The following is a 23,762-nucleotide window of genomic DNA, read 5'->3' on the forward strand; positions in this document are numbered from 1 at the left end:
TCACAGCCACGAGGAGACATGACAACTAAATGTAACGTGGGGTCCTGGATGGGATCTGGGAACAGACAAAGGGCGTTAGGTAAAAACTAAGGAAATCTGAATGGACTTTAGTTAGTAATAATGTATCAATATTGGTTCATTTGCTTAACAAATGAATCATACTCATGGAAGATGGACGTTAGCAAAGGGAAAACTGGGTGTGGGGTAAATGGAAAGTCTGCATTATTTTCACAACTTCTCTATGCATCTGAAACTATTCTGAAATTTTAAAGTTTATTTTTTTTAAAATGTTGCCCATGGGGAATTCCCTGGCAGTCCAGTGGTTAGGGCTCTGTGCTTTCACTGCTGGGGCCTGGGTTTGATCCCTGGCTGGGGAACTAAGATCCCACATGCCACTCGGTGTGGCCAAAAAAAAAAAAAGAGTTTCCCAAGGAGATAACTGCCAGACAAAAGCATGGTGCCCTTCTATCCAGGCAGCGAGATGGTGATGAATTGCATGTGGCGAGGAGCTGAAGGAGGGTCCACTCTGACTCTCTCCCTGGGCCCATCAGGAACATTGTGCCAGACACAGTGGCTGCTGCCCTGGGAGTTTGCTCTGTGACAAGCGCTCCTTCCCCCAAGCTTGGGGCCACACACACCCTCTCCAGAAAGAGCCCCGTGGCAGGATACTGAACTCTCCGTACTCCACACACCTGATCTTACCAAGCCAGTGCGTCCAAGCAGCTGGTTCCCACGTGACCTTGTCCTTCCCTGGTGCCCAGCCTGCCCACACGCGCCTGGCTCAGCTGGCCTGCCACACACCCCACCCAGGCTCTCCTGCCCAAAGGACCACCGCTCTTTGATGTCCACCCAACTATGCACCCAGGACCAGTCCTACCAGTGCCCTCCCTCCCTGCTTTACCGGCCCAAGCACTGATGAAAGAGAACTAGGGAACTTGAAAAGCAGAGAAGGTAAGGTTGGGAGTGGTAATAATATTAGCATAAACAATGTTGATAACAGCAATAACAGTAATAGCTTCTATGGATCGAGAGCTGTACATACTATGATACCCTGAACTTCCCATGTCATAGCACTACCATGTTATGTCAGCCAGGGTCTAACAGAAACCACTTGCAACAGAGGGAATTGAACGCAGGGATTGGTTTCCCAGAGGAGAAGGGAGATGAGAACTCAGCTGGGACTGGTGAAGAAACCCGGAGACCAGCAGCAGCAGGAAGCGCCCACCAGCCCTAGGCTGCAGGAGCAACGGGAGGGGCTGATGTGACCTGAGCCTGAGAGCAGGGCTCGCCCCCAGAAGCAGGAACCTCAGCGGAGATTCAGCTGTTGCCACGGAGGCCAGATATCCTGTTTCCCCATTCCTCCCGCCCCCTTCCTCCCAATCTTCCTCTAATACCCGCCGATGGTCAAACGCAGGCACGAGGTGGCTGACGTGGGAGCTGGGGGAACACATACTTCGGAAGCCACGCCATCCACACCTCCCTGCCCCACCGTGATACAGAGCCGATCAGGCGGGCCCAGGGAGGCACACATCCTTTGTTGAAAATGCTTGTTGATCGCTTAATCCTTACAAGACTGAGAGGGGCTGTACTGCCTCTACCATGTCAATCTCCAGCTCCCAGCATGCTGCCTGACACGTTCACACTCAAAGAGATGTTCAAAAATGAACAAAGTAGTATCACCCTACTTTTCAGATGAGGAAACTGAGGTTCAGGGAAGCTAAGCACACTGCCCCAGCTCACAAGTCTTCGAGAGCGCAGAACCGGCACTCAGATGGGAGCCCCGCTCCTTCCCATATACCCCTGATGAAGCTGGGCAGTGGTGCCTCTTTACAAACAGGAAGTAGCAGCCGATCCCGGGGAACAGCCTGGAGGATGCATGAGTCAGGGAAACCACACTCGCGGGGATGAGCAGATGGGCACCACCGGCCCCGGCCCCTCCGAGCACTCAGTGCTGGCGGCCACTTACAAACACAAAAGAGGAGAGGATTTCCCGTGGGTTTGTGAACGTGAATGGGGGGAGGCCGCAGGTGAAGGGCTCCCTCTCCTCCCGCCCCAGGAAACATGCTTGCTCCCCCTTTCAGCACTACCTCCCAAAGATGGTGCATCTGGACATAAGGAGGTCTCAACAGCGTAAACAGCATCGTGTCCTCTTTTTCTATATAGATCCACTTTGTAGAAAAACATAGCCCAAACCAAAGTGGGCTGGGATCCAGACAGAGCCTCCCCTGCCCATAGCCTGAGATTAGTATTCCTGTTGCATCCTGCAGCAGCACCAGTGAAAGTTATCAGCAGGCAGACAGTCAGCTTTCCATCTCAAGAACTGCAGCCCCCAGATCGCAGCTGCCCTTGCAGACGTCAGAGGAAGATTTAGAGACCCTCGAGCTCTCAGCCAGCCCTAAGCCTCCGGGAGGAATCTGATGGCAAGAGGCTGCGGAGTCTGCGGAAAGTCTCTTGCCTTGAAAACGTTACTTCAAGATGTGGAATAACCTTCATGAGCAGAGGCAAAATAGTCCATTCTAGATTGGGGCATCTGTTTTCCCTTTAGCCACGGCCCAAGCCTGAGGGCGCGGGGCACTGTCCGCCCCTCGGCTATGGGCAGTTGCTGGAGAAGCAGGTGCACAGGACAGAGGAGGAAACTCCAGGTGGGGCTGGAAGCAACATGCTCTGGAGCAAAGGTGAGGGGCCCGTGGTCACTGCCAGCCAGCCCCCTCCTCTCCACTTGGCACTGGGAGTTCAGGGGCCTCCATCGGGGCCAGCTTCCCAGGGTACCACCTGCACAGGTGCACAGACCCCACAAGTGGGCCCCGCTTGTTTTTTATTTCTTAATTCTTTTTTGATTACTCATTCCTTTTGTTATTACTGTGATGATTTTTAAGTCTCCTAGCAATAACACTTCGGACTTTGGAACTGTTAACTTTGTTCTTATTAGAGACTCTACGGTGTTACTAAGCCAGAGTGCCTTCAAGGGGGAACTGTTTTTGTGTGTGTGTGCGGTACACGGGCCTCTCACTGTTGTGGCCTCTCCCGTTGCGGAGCACAGGCTCCGGACGCGCAGGCTCAGCGGCCATGGCTCACGGGCCCAGCCGCTCCGCGGCATGTGGGATCTTCCCGGACCGGGCACGAACCTGCGTCCCCTGCATCGGCAGGCGGACTCTCAACCACTGTGCCACCAAGGAAGCCCCGGAACTTTTTTTTAAATTACTTTTTATTGGAGTACAGGCCCCGCTTGTGTTAATGCTATGCCTTCGCCGTCCTCCAATTCTTAGGCTTTTAACACCAGGGTCCCACACTTTCGTTTTGCGCTGGGCCCTACAGATTATATAGCCAGTCCTGGTTCCTGACTCTCTCAGAAGAGGAAGCCCACAAACCGTGAGCCAGCTCTGAAAGCTCTCGAGAGGAAGTGGCTCTCATCAAGGCCAAAATGTCATTTGTTGTCCCTCTTTATCCGAAGACCACTGGGTCAGTTTACAGCTTGGCTCACCCTGAGTCACCTCTGATGTGTCTCACTGACGTGGCCTCCCTCTGTGGGGGCGACCCCAGCAGTGCCACGTCCATATCATGTCTCCCCAGCAGGCACTGATGCCTTCATGGGGCGTGGGATCAAATCTCACTGCCCCCCTTATCCCCAGTCCAGCCCAGACTTTGAAAAGCGGCAGCTCAGAGGAGCGAGGGGGGAGTGGGAGAAATTGGGAGATTGGGATTGACATAGATACACTACTGATACTATACATAAAACAGACAACTCATGAGAACCTACTGTATAAAACAGGGAACTCTACTCAATGCTCTGTGGTGACCAGAATGGGAAGGAAATCTAAAAAAGACGGGATATATGGGGACTTCCCTGGTGGTCCAGCGCTTAAGACTCCGTGCTCCCAATGCAGGGGGCCCGGGTTTGATCCCTGGTAAGGGAACTAGATCCCGTATGCCGCAACTAAGAGTCCATATGCTGCAACTAAAGATCCCGCATGGGGCAACGAAGATCCTGTGTGCCGCAATGAAGACCCAGAGCAACCAAATAAATAAATATATATATATATATATTTTTTAAGAGTGGATATATGTATATGTATAACTGATTCACTTTGCTGTACAGCAAAAATAAATAGAATAGAATAGAATAAAATAAAATAAAATAGGACCTCTGTCCTGAAACACATTGAAAAAAAAAGAAAAAAGAAAAAAGAAAAGAAAAGTGCAGCTCCAGCTCTGTTGGCTGAGGCTGCCTCCCAAGCGGAAGCACAAACAGGCCACTGCCAACTCGGGGCACGTGGCCAGGAGTCCAGCCCCCTGCACTGCGGACCCTGCAGGCAGGAACCCCCCAGCAGGAGGGCCACAGAGCAGCTCACCTGGTTCCCGCTCTCCCTGATGATCTCACCTCTGGCACCTTCCGCTCGGTTTTGATCTCGACAAACCAGGTGAACTGTGCCACCTGGTGGAATTCAACAAAACCGTCTGTGAGGGACAGCGACAGTGACAGCTATGGAGACCAGCTTTTCCAAATGAAGGACTAAGACATACGGGCTCACAGAAAGAGTACCTGAAATGGAGACTATTCTGGAAAATCTAGACAGATGGTCCCCACAGTCAGAGCAGCAGATGTAAGAGAGAGGGTGATCTTGGAACCCGTCCTCCTGCCTACCTGAGCTGACTGACGGTGCACCTGGGACAACATCCTGACTTAAGGGTCTGAATATATCAAGGATAAGAAGGGTCAGTTTCTGTCATACCAGCATCCCTAACATCTCACAGAGTACCTGACACACAGGTCTCCACCTAGCTGCACTTTGGACCCACCTGGGAAGTTTTTAAAGCTCTAGATGACGGGCCCAGGCCTGCGTATGTTTTAAAAGCTCCCCAGGGAGTCTAATGTTCAGCCTAATATGCAGCAGGAACTCGATAAATATTTACTGAATGGCTGAGTCCATAAATGGCTCTCAGACTATTCCAGCAAAAGCCATACCGTCATCAATCAAGGCTTACTTAAAGGGGACTTACGTTGTCTGCGGCAGTTAAGAAGTAAGCATTATGGAACCTGCTTTCTTCACCTAAAATGGCTGCTTTTTAAAATGGGGTCTGTTTAATGGGAAGCTACACGCTAATCACAACCAGCCCGTCTGCTTTATCCTCGTCCCCACAACTCTTCAGAGTACCTCCCAGTTGCTAAGATGCAGTTAATCTTCCCCCTGACTTGGCAGATAATTAAATACAACTCCAAATGGTATAATATTCCCCTGAAAAATGCCTAACAATTTTAGAGAAAAAAAAAAATCTCGAGCATCTTGAAAAGTGATAAATTCCCAACTTATTTCCCCAACTTCTGCCGGAACATCCATTTTTCCTGGAGAAGGGGCTCTGGAGAGACACGGCAGGCTTTTCTAGCCACCACAGTGCCACTAAGTGACCCAGGGCAGTTGAGCTCATGCAGGAAATTCCGGCATTTACCAGGAGGAAGACTTCAGCTGCCTGAATAATTTACGGGCACCCAGAGAGGCGCTTCCCCAAATCAAGCTTAGGGAGGAGAAAGGGGAGGCTGTCTCCAGCTGCTCGAAACCTGAAGGCTGGACACCAGGAAGGAAGAAGGAAGTTCACTGCACGCCCCTCTCCCGTTATTCTGGGGGCTCTGGTTCTTAACTAGGGTCCACAGGAAAATTGCGAGGGACTCCCAGTATCCTTCCCACCCCCGACCCCGTTGTTGTTGAGAAGACAGGAACTGGAGACCAAGTATCCAGGTGTTTTTTGTTTTAAGGTTCCACTGGTGATTCAGACGCCTAGGGTTGGCCGGATCCCCTCACTGCTCTTAATCAGAAAACAATGACATGTGGACAGGACCCCAACTCTCCTGTGAATTAACCGTGTTGAGAAAAGCCTCCTCCAGTCACTCGCTCTGTCCGCCTCTAGCTTGAAGCTTACCGCACAGCAGCTGTGCCGATCAGCACAGGGTCACTGTTCAGGGCTCCTGGCTGTGCTGGCTGCGGCCTTCCTGACCCTCCTGTGACACAGGGCACTCTCCCCGGTGTGGACCGGCCACAGGCTGGCCTCGGGGCCCAGTGCACGCACGAGTTAGCAGGCTGCTCACCTCGCTTGGCGATCTCGAAGGCAGTTGCTTTTCCAATGCCGCTGTTCCCCCCGGTGACCATGAAGGCTCTTCCAGGGACTTGGACCTCCAACTCATCAGGGATGAAGTCCTTGGATGCAGACTCATAGCCACTCCTGGAAGCAGCAGAGCCACAGAAGGAATGGCCGTAAGTAGCTGGGAACACAATCTCCTGTGGGGAGGAAGCCTAATTCTGCGCTGGGCATCATGCTCTCTCCGGCACATCCTGCAGCCCCTTTCTTCCTGGGCTCCCCCTGCTATCCTCCCTGGTCTCATGAACACCACCATCTCCTCCAGGCCTACATTTCCTATACCGTTAGCTTCCTGAACTGAAAATGCTTGGCGATTCCAACAATTTGGTGGCCAAACTACCTTTCTCTGACTGCCTCTGATACCAGGAGGTGCCCCCCATCCCAAAAAACCCTTTGATAGATAGATCTTTGGGGGGGCCTTTTTCCCACAGTGGGGGGAGCAGAGATGAGCTTAGGAGACCAGGAACATCACGCCTACTGCACCGCAGGACAGGTGTCTCTACCCAGGTATAGAAGGACCACGGCAAAGTGGATAGATTTGCATGTAGGGAACGAAGGAGGGGACAGGTGCGGTTATATGAGGGCTGCACGCCTTCAGAGGAAGCAAGCCTCCTTCAGGGCCACAGGGTGTGTGCTGCACAACCCTAGGGGGCGCCGTTCCGATCACAGTGGTGAGAGATTCGTACCTGCATCAGGACAACTTTCTGCCGGATGACAGCAAAGCACATAGAGAGGGAGGTGCTTCTTCTAATTTGCACAAAGGCATCATATTGGATAGAAACCACCCTGAGTTCCTTAACTGTTTCTCTCTGCTTTTTGAGCTTCCTCTTCTAGCTTTACTGTCCTAGTATTTCCCAGTTACAAAATTGGCTGAGGCGGTAGAGGCAGAGTGTAGGGGGATTGGCAGGAGGAGACCCACAGGGCGGAGCTCTCCCCACACACCAGCAGGCTGGGGTCTCAGCTTGTGTCTCTCACCCAAAGAGCTGATTCCCTGCAATGCAGAAAGCAACTCTTTCCCCCAAAGGTTCTGGAAGAAGCCCAGTGCCCTCCCTGCGCCCTGTTTACACACAGACTGCCAACAGCTGGTCTCCTGCCCCATGCCCTGGCACAGCACAACTGCCAATTACATGCCTGGACGCTGGTGAAGAGGGCCAAAGAATGTTTATGAGCTTGGGTCTGGTTTTGCCACAGGGGCGGTCATGGCCCCTGGTCTCACAGTCAAGAGACCTAGGAGAATGGTCCTGTTTTCACCATCTGTGACGCACCCAAACATCCAGGGCGGCTCAGAGAATGCCCTTCACATTGCTTCCGCTGTTAGTGGGCCGCTTAGCGGGGCCAGCAAGACTTCTGACTGTTCCAAGGCCTCCTGAAAGGCTGACTTGAAACTAAAAATAATATCAATCATAAGGGCTTCGGATCAAACAACTTGGATTTAAATCACAGCTCTGCCTCTTAACAGTTGTGCCGTCTCATGTGTTGGCTTAACCTTTCTGAGCTCCTGTCTTCTCATCTGCACAAAGGGGATAATAAAAGCTACTTCCTGGGCAGCCTGGGTGAGATAACGTATGTGAGGCATTTATCACACACTTGGAATAAATTAAGAGCTCAATAAATAATAGTTGCTATCATTATTACTAGTATTAATAACGACATGAATACCTTTCACATTCAAAACTAAGCTCATTGCCCCCGCACCCCACCCCCTAGCCCTTCAAATCATTAGGGACTTTGAGAGTAATTTAAACTATAACCAAAGATGAAGCTGGAAGATTTGTTTTTACCCACAAGGTCCCAGGATCACTGTGAAAAGATTTTCTTGCAGAGGAAAGAGGTTTCTCAGAAAGAATCAAGGGCCAGGAAGTCAGTGAATAGGGGCCCAGGCAGGACAAGGCACTGGTGGGGAGCAAGGAAGAGCTTTCCAAACCACCATAGGGCCAGAGAACATGCCCCAAGTAAATGCCCCACAGGGACCCAGCCCCAAGAGCCCCCTCCTCCTGGGGCAGGAAGCTGAGAGGCTTTTCTCTGTGACACACAGCTAGAGTAGACCTTAACCTCTGGGCTACCACATCGATCCTATTAGAGCCTTAGGTTTGCTGAGGACGGCTCCTGTGGATTAAACCTCTTCCTCAAACTCCAGACTGTGAGCCAGTTGCCAAGTGGGCGGTGCCAGGCTGGGCTAAAGGACACGTCATAATTCCCTTTGTCCTTTGCCTTCAACACAGGGATTCCATCCTGATCCAGTCTGTTGTTAATAAGACAACTTAGTTTGTTTTGTGTCCTCCCACCCTCTTTTTTCATCTTTATAAACTCTTGATTTCAGTTCTTATTTTTCAGACATAGAGAGACATAAATGACTTACCCAAGGTCATGAGATGGTAGGTAATGAAGCCCAACACCCCAGCCTAGGGCACCTTCTACCTCACGCTCAGAGTGGTCCCCAGACAAGCAGCATCAGCATCACCTGGCAATCTGTCCACGGAGTCAAACACTCCAGGGTGAGGCCGCGCAATCAGTGAGTGGTTTCACACGCTCTCCAGGTGATTTTGATTCAAGCTGAGCAACTACTGTACTTAGTGTTTCCTGAACTCCCTGAATACAAGAATCAAGCTCCCCGGCAGGCTTCCCCCAGTTTATCCAATATGGAATTTGCTAAGGTCCCACCCACACGTGCTAGGAGCTTAGGAGTCAGTTGTTGTAGCTGAACTACCCCCTGGTAATTCTTAGGTTCGGGCAAGTTTAGGAAACCGTAACTAGATCCTGCTGCCTAGGGGCCCAACATAAGGAAGCTTTATAAAAATCCTGGTGTGCCAAGAAAAAACACTGTAAACCCAAACTACAGACTCTCAAGTTGGAATCAAAGTAAGGTGTTGTCTTTCCCTCCAATTCACTAAATACATAATAGAGGGAAACCCGCCTAAGTTTGCACCCCTCCAACTTCATGGAAGAGTCTGGGGAGAGACTTTTAGAAGCCTGCTTTCCTGGGGCAGGAAGCTGACTCAAACTTTTCATGCTGCATTCCGTGTTAACATGGAAAGATCCAGCAAATGGTGGCCACTGCCTGTACACCCCTTTGAAAGAGGCGGCCATGGTATTCACCTAAATGCAGTGGGTCAGGGTTGACGGCTACACTTCCCACATTCTCTGCAGCACTGGCCCCTGAGGAGGGTCTGCACTTTTTCCAGAAGGATGTGGGGTGCAGAGAAGGGAGCAGCAGTAGCTGTCTCCCCTTGGAATGATGCCTGGAGTCCTGCTATGATGGAAATTTGCCCGGGCTGCCTTAGGAACTGATAAAAACCCTAGTGCAGGGAGGAGAGGAAGTCTCCTAGAGATGACTGGGATGCACAGGAGAAACACCTGTAGGATTTTTAAATAAAATGTCTGTCGAGGCCCCAGTGCACATCAGCTGAACCAGAATCTCTAAGGGGAAGGCCTGGAAAATGGTATCCTAAATTCTCCACTGGTGATTTCTGATTTCAGACAGGGGTGAGAACCACTGCGTAAGCCTAACTAATTCTAAGATAAAAACCACCGGAGAGGTGGTTTCTGCCAGAAGTGGCCACCCCTTAAAACCACAGCGAGGGCGATCACGGGGCCGCTGAAACCATCCAGCACCGTTCAGCAAGCTCACACTGGGTGCAGAGCTGACCTGAAACCCGCGCCCGGAATGTTCCAGCTGGAGGGAGAGGTCACAGTCCTCAAGCCGCAGTTAATTAGTGAGGAAAAAAACACACCCAGGAAAGTACTAAACAGAATCTCGACTAGCAGCTCAGAACTAACCCCGTCTGACGCCGAAAACAGCCCCACGGAGCCTGTATCGGAGCCCGCCCAGCAGGGTGCCAAGGGAACACCCTGGAGGCTCTCAGGCGCCTGGGCCGCCTGACGTCAGTGGGTGGGGCCTGCGCTGCAAGGCCCCGCCCCCGGACGCCAGCCAGGTGCGGGGGTCGCGCCGGCCGCAGGCACATCTGCCCGCGGGCTGCCAGTTAACGGGCGCCTCCGTCACTTGGTGGGTCCAAGAGATCGCGGGGAAGTCGCGGGCGCGTCCCCTCTAACCTCGCTCGCGCACGCCGAGGCTGGCCACGTGACAGCCGGACGGCCTGCCCCCCAACCGGCAGCCCCGGCCCGCGGCCCCCGGCGCGGTACCCTCTGCATCCTTACTTGGTGTATTCGCGCAGGCCTTTGGCGAACCACACGGCGCTGCGGTAGAGGAGCATGGTTGGGCGGGCGCCGCACGCAGAGTCTCGCGGGCCCGCGCTCCCGGTGCCCCCGCCCCGCCCCGCCCCGCCCCGCATCCCGGGCCAGCCAGCGGTTACATCATCCCAGTTACATAAAAACCGCGGCCTTTGGGGCTTTTCTCCACTGGGAATGCGACGGCGTCTCCGTACGACGTGGAACGCCCCTCCTGCCCCGGATCTGGAGAGTGCCCCCTCCAGCCCCAGCCTCAGAAGGCTGGGGAGGAGGGGGGGGAGGGAGGGCAGACGGTGCTGCGGGCCGCGCTGAAGGTCTGCATAGTCACCTCTGGGTCGAAGCCGGGCGTCAGCACGTTTTGGGGGTATGACTAGGATGCAAAGATGGCACCGAAGCGCACCTCCTAGAATCTGATGACCCAGAAAATTGTGTGGAATAAAAGCGATGAGGCTTACTGATACTAAAAAGATGTCTTCATCTGATGGGTTTATCATAGGGGTTACTGAAAAACCAGCATTTTCTAAGTTCCCACCTACCTTATTTCACGAAATGCCCCCAGTATCTAGGCGGAGGGACATGGCCTCTTCAGCAGGTGCAATAAGTCAGGTCAGTAACATGCACACAGTGAAACGATTGTGGAGAGGCAGGGCTGGGTCTCTCTCCCTCCGGAGAGGTAAGTCTGTCTCCAAAGTACAGACCTGTGCCACTAGTTCTGCACCGTCTTGCAGTGCCAGGGGCCCTTTATCTCCTCCAAATCTTCATCAGCGTCCCCGATCCCCCAAGGCCAAATAAACATACTGTGTTAGTTAAAAAAAAAAAAAAAAAGCATAGTGGCTGTGTCAGCCTACATCCTAGACAAGTCATCCAGCCCCTTCTGGGCCCCATATGTAGGAATTGGGCACCCCTGTCCACATCTGACCTCCATCTCTAAGTCCCAGTTAGGAAACCTCTTGCCGTTAAATTGTGTACTGGTTTACCCAACTCACCCAGAGACTGAGACACACTTACATAAGATGCGCAGAGACCAGCTGGTTTAATGGCCTCATTACCTAGGACAGACGATATAGGATCACTGCCCCCTCCCAAGTGGGCGTGTATTTAATGCAGAACACCTTTTGAAACAAATTTCCCCAGAACAGCTTGCTCCTCTGAACAGGACTGTGAGGTTCCACGGCATTGCTCTTATTTTTGACAGAGTGATGAAAGGAAGTTTAAACAAGTGGCATTCTGTAAAGCCACCCAGCCTGGTGTGACTTTCAATGCCAGTCAGGTTAGACCAGGAGAACATTTTGGACCCCCAGAGTTACACAACTGTGCTTTGTAGACTCTGTGTCAGTGATGGAAAAGGTATCAGTCTGCTCTGAATCTCTCTCACCACCTCAGGAAATGTGCTTTTGGCTCACAGAGGGGGTAAGAAATTCTTTTGAACCACACAGTGTATTGAGGACATCAGCAGCGCCTTGCAGTAAAAGGGTGGGTGGAAACCCAGCTCTCTCCACCTGCGGTGTAAAGCCCGGGATGCTGCAGACCTACTCCGTCCTTAGTTTTCTTGTTGGTGGAACGGGAATGAATATGCTCACTTCATGGGGTGGTTGTGATGATTAAAGCCATCTGTAAAGAGCTGAGCAAACTGCCTGCTTTCATTCGAGGTGATCAAAAAACGTTCACTTCCCTCAAGTTTTCTTCTCATTCTTTCCCTCCTACGCTACACCCATGCCATGTACATTCCATCCACGTTCCATGAGTGCATGAAGCATGTAATGTTTATCCTCAAATCAACAAGTATCCACTAGGGACTGCATTGTACACACTTCATAGGAGGTTTTAAGAAAAGACAACCTCATCTCAAAAGGGAACTCCAGTCTCCCCTGGATGACAAGCAACATACACACCAAAAAGGAACAAAGGACAGGACGGGATTAATGGGAAAAGGGTCCAGTTTAAGTGGGAGTTAGCTGAGCTGGATTTTAGTTCTGTTTTGTCACTGATTCTCAGTGTTACCCTGGGTAATAGTGATAAAATTTATTGAGGGTTTAATATGTCCAAATATTGTGGATTATCTCACTTAACCCTTACAATGACCTAGTAAGGTTGTTCTCACTATTATCTCCATTTTACAGATGAACAAACTGAGACTTAGAGGGTAAGCCACTTGGCTGAGGTCACAGTAAATACACACTGGAGCCAGGACTCGAGCCAGGCAGTGGGATTCCAGAGCCAACAGCCTCTCACTGGACCGTACTGTATGGGGGCAAGTCACCTAGCCTCTCTGGGCCTCAATTTTCTCATCTAAATGAAAAGGAAATTAGAGAGATGACATCTGGGGCCCCTTCCAGCTCTGACTTTCTATGACTAATAAGAGAATTACACAAAGATGTTCAATAAGTTAGGCCCAAGGTGCTTTTAAAGGAGCGACATCCAGTGGGTGTAGCTGCTTCATTTCATGTGGGTAGAGAGCCTCGAAGATATTTCTTCTGTGTCCCTGGTTCCAATTTGCTACTCAAAAGCCACACAAAGAAGTCATCCTCTAAAGCTTGCTTCTAATTGATTTAGAGCCCTGAAGCTAATTTTGACCAAACTGGAAGGAGAAGCAGTAGGTGAGGATTGAGAAATCTATGGCTTTCTGCACAACAGATACACATGATGGGAAGTCTGCGTGCACACACACACACACACACACACCAGTGTTTGCATCTCTTCCACTGAAATTCAGTACCAGTTCCTCCAGCCCAGTTGTCATGGCAACACCAGCTGCCAATGAGATCATGGAAGACAAGGTTATAATGGCAGTGGTGCCTTAATATTTTACCTGGCAAAACCACTTAGGTAATAAGCTGAATAACCATAAATCATAAATCCATGGGAAGCGCAGGCACCGCTCATTGTACGTGTTTAGTGTGCAGCTGGGGGTGGGGAAGAGACATGAAAGCGAAGGGAACAAAAAGGCAGGCGGGTGAGGTGGTGGGTCGGGAGGAAGGTCTATGATGCTGATCCCTGTTTTTCCTCAGTGTCCCGACCCTGTCTGTACACGGATTAAGGAACCCGTCTCTTCCATATTCACGAGAAGGGATGGGCGCTCCCAGCCTTAATTGCAAAAGGCTTATAAGAAACCCGAGGCTGCCTCTTGGGGTTCACACTAAGGGAGGAGAGAAGCAGCCCAGGGATGACACGGCAGACAATGACCCACCCACACGGGCACCCAGCGGGAGGCAGAACCCCACTCAGAACTGCCTCTCTGGTTGTCTCCCCAAGTCACTTGATGCCACCAGTTTTACAGACTCGCTCTCCCCTGGGGCAACTGTCTGCTGCCCATCTGAACCAACTCCCTGAAGGGCAGATCCATGGATTTAAGGGTGTCCTTCCTTTCACAGGAAGCTAATCATGGGGCGGAGGCCTCTGGTAAGAGAGCTGTCAGTGGGGAGAGAGACTCTGCTTACACCAAACACCCTTTGGTGCCTTTGAATTCTGTACTATGTTCATGAATTACCATTCAAATTAAAAAACACACAAAGGCGCACCTTCTTTCCCTAGCCCTGTCCACTTTCCAAGAACCAGGCACGTGGACGAGATGGGCCAAGGGCGGGGCAGTCGTGATGCCTGGGTCGATCAGTCACCCTGTTAACGGAACTGATGAAGGAAATGGTTTCCCGCAGACGGGGCTTGTGTGGGTCTGAAAGTCTCACACAGTCTGTTTCTAGGGCTGTCCTTTCAGGGCAGACAGGTCCTCAGTGCAAAAGCAGTCGGAGAAGCCAGAGAATGCTCTGATGCTCTGAGGGGTTGCTGTGACTCACCCTGACCAATGCTCCCTGTACCACCTGGTTACCACTGCTGCCTCGGGATTGAAAGGCCACCAAGGGACACAGGGAGAGGGCAGCAGACATGCAGTGGCAAGAACTGGGATCAAGAGTCAGAAGACACGCGTTCAGCTCTGATGCCTCTTCACAGGAGACACTGCACCTCTCCGAGCCTCAGTTTCCCCTCTACACGGCACTATAAACCACCCAGTCCTTGAGGCATAGGAGTGAGGGTGAAATACAGGACCTTTTCTCTTATTTAACAAATACTTATACTCTACTTGCCATGTGCCAAGCACTATTCTAAGCTTGTTTCAAATGACTAGACTGAGGCACAGAGAATTTCAAGTTGTGTCCACGATCACACTAGAATCTAGAAAGTACCAGAGCCAGGATTCCAACCTGACAGTCAGGGTCCAGACCCCACATATTTAACCCCTTTTCTATAAGGATGGGAAACTTCTCCTGGGGGCTTCTCTTCAGTTTCTTCCTTCAGTCATTTGTGTGGGGCTGGAAACTTCCTCTACCATCTACCATCTCCTTCCTCTTTTTGGCTGGTTGATTGGTTCCTGTGTTGACTGGGTGGCTGCAAGTTCACCGTTCCCTCCACCAGCATCTCCCCCACGCCAACCTCTCCCTCCGCCCCCCCCCCACTAAGTCAGAGGCACTCAGATCCAGAAGGCGGGGCACTAAGACCTCAGTCAACTAAGAGTGAGACTGGGTTTTTGTGAGCCTGTGAGCATGTGTGCCCTTACATATGCGTGGAATGTCTAAATGGCCCTGCCCTTGCCAGCTGTTTAATCCTGGGTGATTCCATCATTCTGGGGAGGCTTGGAAGGATTGAGGAATACATGATTTTATTTACCTATTTTTAAATTGTGGTATAATATACGTAACATAAAATTTCCCATCTTGACCCTTTTTGAAGCGCACAGTTCAGTGGCATTAAGTACGTCCACACTGTCATGCAGCCATCTCCACCAGCCGTCTCCAGAGCCTTTCATCTTACAACACCTAAACTCTGTTCCCATTAAACATTAACTCCCTCTTCCCCCTCCCCCCAGCCCCAGGCAACCACCATTCTGCTTTCTGTCTCTATGAATTTGACTGCTCTAGGGACCTCCCATAAATGAACGCATATAGTATTTGTCCTTTCGTGACTGATTTATTTCACTTAGCATAATGTCTGCAAGGTTCATTCATGTCGTGGTGTGTGTCAGAACTTCCTTCCTTTTCAAGGCAGAATATTAGTCCGTAGTATGTATACACCACGTTTTGTTTATCCATTCATCTCTTGATGGACACTTGGGGTATTTCCACCTTTTGCCTATTGTGAATAATGCTGCCGTGAACATTGGTGTACAAATATCTTCTAAAGACCCTGCTTTCAATTCTTTTGGGTATATAACCAGAGGTGGAATTGCTGGATCATATGGCAGTTCTATTTTTAATTTTTTAAAGAACCTCCATGCTGTTTTCCGTAGCAGCTGCAACATTTTCCATCCCCACCAACAGTGCACAAGGGTTCCAATTTCTCTACATCCTCTCCAGCACTTGTTATTTTCTGGGTTTTGCTGTTGCTTTATGGTAGCCATCCTAGTGGGTGTGAGATGGTATTGCTCTGTGGTTAATTATTACTTTTGTTATGTATCTTAAAACATGTTTTATAATTTCTGTGATATTCAGGTGCTGCCTCCGTCTTGTGTTCATTGCCTAATACAGCTTCTTAATCATACACACACGCTCACACACAGATGCTCTATTGGAAGGATAGTTTGCTCCTTACGTATGTGGTTTTGTGGATGTGAATAACACAGAACCAGTTCAGCTTCTTTTCTCTCGCGAGCTTTAATCCACTGCGGGGGACCGTTGAGTTGAGTTGCCCTCGGGTGGGTCACGTGCCCTTGATCTAATCGGATCCTCAATCATTTCACAGGGAGTTTGGGTTCAGTCAGGCTCATTTGTTTGGCACACGAGGGGGGAACTGACAACTACTTTGTCAAACTGAGCTCTCAGTTGTTCATTTGGCAAAATAAAATGTCAAACTACTAGTTTTTCCATTTTGATTCACAGAAATGATCGGCCCTGACAGTTACAGAGAAAGTGCCTATTTAAATGAGTCTTATGTGTATTGGTCATTTTTGAGGCAGGTCTCTTTGCGTTGACGATGGAAAGAAGTTCTTGGTTTATAAATGGAAAAAGGCAGGTTGCAGAGTAGTATGAATAATGTGATGTAAATTATATAAAAATCACATATTTATGCTTAAATATATACAGATATGTTCTGGAAAGAGACTAAAAGATGAATGCTGGTGACCTCTTGGGGGACTAGAACTAAGAGTTACGGTAGGGTTTGAAATCTTTTACTTTTTATTTTTTTAAATTTTTTCAGACACATTTTTAATTAGTAAACTAAATGATCACATCACTTTTTAACCTAATATGCATATTTGCCTTATATTACTTTTTTAAATTAATTTTTATTGGAATATAGTTGCTTTACAATGTTGTGTTAGATTCTACTGTACAGCAAAATGAATCAGCTATATGTATACATACATTCCCTCTTTTTCGGATTTCCTTCCCATTTAGGTCATCTTTTAAGTTTTTATAGCCTTTGACACTACTTGAATTTTTAGCCATAAGCGTGTATCACCTTTATAAAGAAAACAAAGTTTTAAAACAGTCATTTTAGGAAAATAAAAGGGCTTATAAAAGGGACTATACTACTGATATAGCTCCTGCCTCCAGCTGTGGAAGAACAGCCCTGTCCTGGGTCAGGTTCCCCGGAGGCATAGCCTGGAGTGGAGCTTCACTTAATGTGATGTATTGAGGGAGTGGTCTCAGGAGAAACCAGAATGCAAGACAGGGAGGAAGGACAGGAAAAAGGAAGAAGCTGGGAAAGGATGTGGTTTCTGTGAAGTCTGGCCTGACCCCCTGGGGAGCTCTGGCACGTAAATGACACCAGAGTTTGACCTGCCCTGAAACTGGGATGCCCTCTTGTCCCGATCAGTCCTTAGAAACGGATAACCGTGTGTGTGTGTGTGTGTGTGTGTGTGTGTGTGTGCACGCACGCACAAGCGTTTGTGTGTGTATATGTGTGCATGTGCAAGGGAGTGGTAACTCATGCACAAGCTGGCTCTACCCAACCAAGGAAGGGCTCCAGAAAGGCTGCAGGTGTGAGCCATTAGCTTCAACACCTGCTGCAGCTGGGGCGGCCCCACTGGGCTGGCACAAGGGACCAGGGGAAGCTGGGCCACAACGCCTTGCCCCAGAGGACTGGCAACTGAACTGAAACTGCCTTCTTTATAAACACACTTATAAACTGTAGACTGACTTGCAAAATGCCTTGTTTGTGTGTGTGGCTATGGAAAAGTACAGGCTACAGGACATTTTAAAGGCTGAAATATTAAAGTAAAGAGATAAAGAGTGGAAAAAAAATTCATCTTGGAAGAATCCAATCAGACTGCAAGATTTTTGCAATTGTGGGGAAAATCATTCATGGGAGCTCAGTGCTGTCAACCAGGGACAGAGCTATTCAGGAAGGAGACGATGCATGTTCTCACCTTGATAGTGCTGGGGTAGGGGGGCGAACTTCATGGACAATGCATATCTTATCATTGATTATATCTCCTTTGATGATTTGGTGGTTGAGAAAGTTCAAAGCCAGACTTGAATCCAGGACTAAGTAACACAGGGAATGTGGCCAATGAATACAGGCAGGGATTGATCTTGGAGGGCGTATTGCAAGGCGTAAAATTTCATGGGCTGCCTTGACATCTCTGAGCTTCGGAGAGGCCCAAAGGCCTAGCTGAGAGTCCCGTGCTTTCACCAGATCTGCCCCCGCCCCAGCGGGGAAAGCTACTCACCCGGCTAGTTCCCTGATCAGTCAGACTGGCCACACCCCACCCTCTCGGCAACCTCACAGGCTTCACCTCCCTGCCAGCCTGCGAAATTATTCAGACAAACCAATCCCATCCTCCTGCAGAACTAGAGGTTACCCCACCCTCTTGTTACTACAAAGCGGGACCCCTTACAGCCCTGGTTGTTCACTGTGTTTCTGCATGCAATCTCCATGTGGCATCACGCAGCAGGCCACATCCTCCTCCCCAGGCTGTGAGTATATGTGACTCAAAAAAGGCTGTCAGGGCTTCCCTGGTGGTGCAGTGGTTGAGAGTCCGCCTGCCGATGCAGGGGACACGGGTTCGTGCCCCGGTCTGGGAACATCCCACATGCCGCGGAGTGGCTGGGCCCGTAAGCCATGGCCGCTGAGCCTGCGCGTCCGGAGTCTGTGCTCCACAACGGGAGAGGACACAACAGTGAGAGGCCCGCGTACCGCAAAAAAAAAAAAAAAAAAAGGCTGTCCATCTCATCTGTTCAATGTCAGGTGCTGTGTGTTTGGCCACCCTATTTAGGGCAGGGAACCCCTCTCTCACCAATGGAATGAACAGGAGGTGATCAGAACAAAGGGATTTTGAATCATGAGACTTTTCAGGAGCCTGATTAGAACGTGCCATATATGTGAACCTTTGACACCACATCTGGTATGGTACAAACCTGCAGAAAGTACCAGTTGCCTTTTCTTTTCCTATAAAGTGGAATTATACTTCCATACAATGCAGTAAGAAAGTTTAAACTTTAAAAGCTAACTGATCTATGGAAGCGTTCCAGAGAAAACAACACAAGATGTATTTGAAAACACCCCACCTCCTGAATGTTAAGTTGGTACAGCCACTACAGAAAACAGTATGGAGGTTCCTCAAAAAACTAAAAATAGAGCTGCCATGGGATCCAGCAATGCCACTCCTGGGCACATATCTAGACAAAAATATAATTCGAAAAGATGCATGCACCACTATGTTCACAGCAACACTATTTACAATAGCCAAGACATGGAAACAACCTAAACGTCCATCGCCAGATGAATGGACAAAGAAGATGTGGTACATATAGAAAATGGAATACTACTCAGCCATAAAAAAGAATGCAATAATGCCATTTGCAGCAACACGGATGGACCTAGGGATTATCATACTAAGTGAAGTAAGTTAGACAGAGAGACAAATACCATATGATGTTACTTATATGTGGAATCTAAAATATGACACAAATGAACTTTTATGAAACAGAAACAGACTCGCAGACATAAAGAACAGACTTGTGGTTTCCAAGGGAGAGGAGATGGGAGAGGGATGGATTGGGAATTTGGAGTTAGCAAATGCAAACTCATATATAAAATGGATAAACAACAAGGTCCTGCTGTACGGCACAGGGAACTAGATTCAATATCCTGTGATAAACCACAATGGAAACGACTATGAAAAAGAATGTGTGTGTATATATATATATATATGTATGTATATGTATTTCAATTTAAAAAACGGAGACACCACCTCCTATTTTCCTTCTGCTAAATAGCAAAATGCTGTCTCCCAAGATATCCAAGATAACTTGGATGCTATGACACCAGCTGACCTGAAAACTGAACTACTGAAATTCGATCTCTATAAAAGAGAGATTTGCTTTCTTCTTACTTCCATACTTGTAAAAAGAAAAAAATACCACTAGAATCAATAAGAAGGATTTTCTGTTACTTCATTTTTCTAGAATCTCCACTACAAACCCATCCATCCACCTGAGGATTATGAGTTCTATGGAGCAAAATCTGCCTAGAACAGGCCCCTGATGCTTGTCGGCTTCCGAGGGGAAAGTCTGCCCCTGTGGTGATGCCACTGGTTTAAGAACAAGTAGAGTCCCAAGGCTTGGAGGAGCCTCTCCCCTCAGGGCACTCTGGAAAGGTGCTGAGGAACAAACTGACCAAGTTTATTTCATCAACATGAAAATACCCCCAAGGAAATGAAGCACAAGATTCAGCTACACAAAAACGGAAGCTACTGATCACTTTGCCTCTTCTTACGGTAAACCAGACGGAAATAACATGAAACACTGGAAGTAACATCATATTGCCCTCATGGTCACCGCCAGGATTGGGCCGTCCTGGGTCAGTCTGTGCCTCTTGCGTGGGCTGAGGGCACGTGTGTGGTTCTCTAACCCATGGAATCAGCATCAGTGGGGACCCACACATCAGAATACCTGTGGGCTGGGATTCAGTACTTTAAACAAACCCGGGGGTAGCTCTGATGTTCACTGAGGTCTGAGACCCACTAGTGTGGCCGACCCCAATGGAATGATCCCATTGCACCGCAGCCAACTGCCATCTCGAGAGATGCAGGCAAGGAGTAGAAGCACGATGGTGTTTTTGCACGACGCCCATCGTAGCAAATAGAATTAAGTGACTTCAGTGTACACTTTTTTTGTTGTTGTTGCAGACTTTTCTCAGAAGGGAACAACGGATTATTCCTCCTAACCGTGTGGGTCTCTTCTTTGAGTTTTCATAACATCCAGAAAGTTCAGTTGTTACCTTGTTCATTTCCCCAGAGCACCATTGCCTTAGGACGTTCTGCAGAGGGGTGGCCGTGTTTTGGGTCAGCCTTGGTGCTTCAGTCTGCAGGTATATGAGTGTAGAATGTCCGCACTCCAGGGCCCTGCCAAGTGATCACAACTGTGAGCTTGCCACACTCATCTTCTATCAAAAGCCCAGATGAGGGAAATGGTACTAATGGAATCAGTTCAAGGGCCAGCAGCCCATCACTTCCTACACAGTTTGCATGTCATCTCTGGATTAAGTCAGACCTTCAGAGAACCATGGTTGTGGACCATTTGCCTTGGCCCTGAACGGCTTTCTGGAAATGCGCCTCGTCATAAGCGTCTCACCATCCCTTGAGGGAGGCCCTAATAAATTACCATTCAGAGCCTGCCGGCATGTGGGTATAGCATACTGACGATGTCACCCCGAGTCACTCAGTGTCCCCTCCGCAAAGTCATGCACAGCAGCTCTCTGGGGTTCACTCATTTTATTGCTGGCCCAGAGAACTGTCTGGGTCCCAAGCCCATGGAGCACCTTGCCTGCCCGCAGACCCTCTCAGGCCCCCAGCACGGAGAGGGCAACGTGCGGCACGACGAGAATGCCATAGGGCATCACAAATGAGGGCAGGAACTGCAAGCTGCAAACCCTCTGATCTTCCTTCACGGCTCAAGTGAAAAGGAAACTAGAAAGTACCCAGAGGGACAGGGGTGGAATAAGGGCTCTCCCCTCTCTACCCAGCAGAGGGCAAAGCTAGCACCTTCTTCTTACCTGGGAGGAAACCAGGACCAAACGTGACTCCAGGTGACAGATGCCTCCAAACTCGATGGAGATGCGCCATGGGACTCACGGGTCCTTTTCTCTTAAAGCCACGGGCAGGAGTGAGCCTCTCTTGCTTTGAGCTGACACTTCTGATAAAGGAAGGTGCCCCACACCAGTGGCCACTCAAGGGTTGGTTTGATTATGAAGTACACACACACCCCCACACACACAGCAGCCCAGCTCCGTGTGAAGACAGACAGGAGCTGTGACACATGACAGAGTCTTCATCTAGAGCTCTCTAGCACAGGGGCTCCCCCCACCCCAGGGGCTGACACCCTGACACGGCACCCAGCTCCTAGGAACCTCATCTCACAACGGCGGCGAGAGGACACGGTAGTGGTGGCTGTTTGGTGTCATCATGGACTTCTAAACAAATGGATTTATAGACTTCCAAACCCTAGCCTGGCATTAAGTAGATTTGCTACTGTAGAGTATTTAAACTCAGAGACCAAAAGCACCTACATTAGCCACATTGCAGGCAACCCAGCCAAAACACACTAAACTGGTTTATGTCATCAGCGAATCACAGAGATGTACAGAGATAACCAGGGAAAGAAGCAGACTCAAGGCCAAGCAAAGGATCTGCAGTAACACAGAACACGCTGTGAAAGCGACGCTCTCTCTGCGATGCCAGGCTAGCGGGCCAGACCACAGCTTCGAGCAGGAATCTACTTCCTCGACCTTGGCAGATTTTACAGCTGTCCTTGGGAGGCCCCACCCGTCAGCGCAAACCCAGCTGATCTGGGGTTGGGAGAGATGCTCCTTAACTTTCCCCAAAGGCAGGTGGACTCGTTAAATAAAAGCACTGTTCTCCTTCTCGTAACAAAAGTCATCATAGCGAGTAAAGCTGTGTCTTGCGTGAAAGTCCATGCTCTTTCTATAACTTCAAGGTGTCCGTGGCTGAATGACAACCCAGCAGTAGCAACAGTAACAACAACAAACCTCTCTCTCCTAACAGTCATTGGAACTGCAACTGTGATTTGAAAAGGTCTCCCATTCTTTGCCTCATCCCTTCAAAAAAAAAAACCCCTTTGAAAACTCTTATGAATACAAAATCCTCACTCTGAAAAGAGTAAATGTGTCTTTCCTAGACCCAGGCAGGCCAGCATTTCTTTAGCCTGCTAGAATACTCAGCATTTTGGTGGATTCTTAAATGCCTGCAGGGAAGGTTTTATTGCTTTCACAGCGTGCCCTTCTCCTGCAACAGTGTGTGTCTGTGTGTCTGTGTATATGTATGTGCATGTATATGTGTGTGTGTGTATTTGTGCATGTGTATGTGTGTGTGCCTCTGTGTATCTGTGCATGTGTATGTGTGTGTGCATGTGTGTATGTGTGCATGTGTATATGTGCATGTACCTGTATTTGTGCATGTGTATATGTGTGTGCGCCTGTATTTGTGCATGTGTATATGTGTGTATACATGTGTATCTCTGCATGTGTATATGTGTGTATGCATGTGTGTATCTGTGCATGTGTATATGTGTGTATGCATGTGTGTATATGTGTGTGTGCATGTATTTGTGCATGTGTATATGTGTGTTGCCTGTGTGTATTTGTGCACATGTATATGTGTGTGTGCGCCTGTGCATACTTGTGCATGTATGCATGTGTGCGTGCATGTGCTGGAGGGACTGGTTCTCAGTCTTCCTCAGCAGCAGACCTCCACCTGGACCACACGTGGACACAGCTGCTGCCCAGCACAAGTAAGCCCAGCACGAGGACACCTACCGCAAAGAGATACAGGGTTTTGTCACAGTAATCCTGAGGCTGCTGGAAAGGTGGAATAAAATCTGGCAGGTAAACAGAAAAGACCCAGTAATTTCCCAGAAAGAACCAGAGGAAGAGGAAGAGGCTAAGGAGAAGGTGGATGTAATATTTGTGCGCGTTCTGCCTCTAGGGATATACATCGTCGTCGTCATCATCAATCACCACGGCCTTGGACAGAAGCCGCCTCATCCTGGTGGAGTTGTACAGTAGGAGAGACATCTGGGTCGTGGTAGGGAGCCAGGGGTTGGAGGGCAGAGCAACAAAGGAGGGGGAGAAGAGGGGACAGAAGGTAGGAGAGGGGACAGAAGGTAGGAGAGAAACAGAGAAAGATTCATTAGGAAAAGTGCACACACTGGAGGTGGAAATGCTGCCAAGGAGTGAAATTTCATTTGGAAGAATTAGAACTGGCGAGAATGAAGGCATCAATCCTTAGCATCCTTGGTGGCATTTTACAGATGTGTGAATTGCTTTGGACAAGGGATTCATTGACTGAAGTTCATCTCTGCGCCCAGAGTCTCCCTGTTGCTCTGGTTTGCTTCCTTAGCCTTGAGGTCAGTTCCTTGGCACCCCCTGGCTCCAGTGACCTGCTCTGCCTCCCTCCAGTGACCACTCCCTGGATCTGGTCATCATCTGGAAGTGCC

At 49.4% G+C, this 23,762-nt stretch overlaps 2 protein-coding genes across 6 annotated transcripts in view; both read right to left on the minus strand.

Moving 5' to 3' along the window:
* DHRS12 (dehydrogenase/reductase 12) overlaps window positions 1-10,412 on the minus strand; it is a 38,478-nt gene extending 28,066 nt beyond the window's left edge. The window contains exons 1-3 of one of the 5 annotated variants that reach the window (XM_089899616.1): window positions 10,285-10,412; window positions 6,080-6,213; window positions 4,350-4,432 (exon numbers count right to left, since the gene is read on the minus strand). In XM_089899616.1, the coding sequence (XP_089755742.1) occupies window positions 4,350-4,432; window positions 6,080-6,213; window positions 10,285-10,340 (273 nt within the window). In that variant the 5' untranslated portion in view covers window positions 10,341-10,412. Of the gene's footprint in view, window positions 1-4,349; window positions 4,433-6,079; window positions 6,214-8,488; window positions 8,872-10,284 lie in introns of those variants that run through there. The other 4 variants (XM_022574761.2, XM_089899613.1, XM_089899615.1 and 1 more) reach the window with 4 other exon arrangements.
* A 2,721-nt stretch (window positions 10,413-13,133) lies between these two features.
* TMEM272 (transmembrane protein 272) lies at window positions 13,134-23,340 on the minus strand. The gene is given in 1 exon segment (XM_089899618.1): window positions 13,134-23,340. A coding segment is annotated over 1 exon segment (348 nt). The 3' UTR covers window positions 13,134-22,992.
* Between the last annotated feature and the right edge of the window lie 422 nt (window positions 23,341-23,762).

The sequence above is a fragment of the Delphinapterus leucas genome, chromosome 18 (assembly GCF_059928025.1).
Source record: "Delphinapterus leucas isolate spDelLeu-1000000601 "Yukka" chromosome 18, BTC_Dleu_Yukka2, whole genome shotgun sequence".
Taxonomy (NCBI): Eukaryota; Metazoa; Chordata; class Mammalia; order Artiodactyla; family Monodontidae; genus Delphinapterus; species Delphinapterus leucas.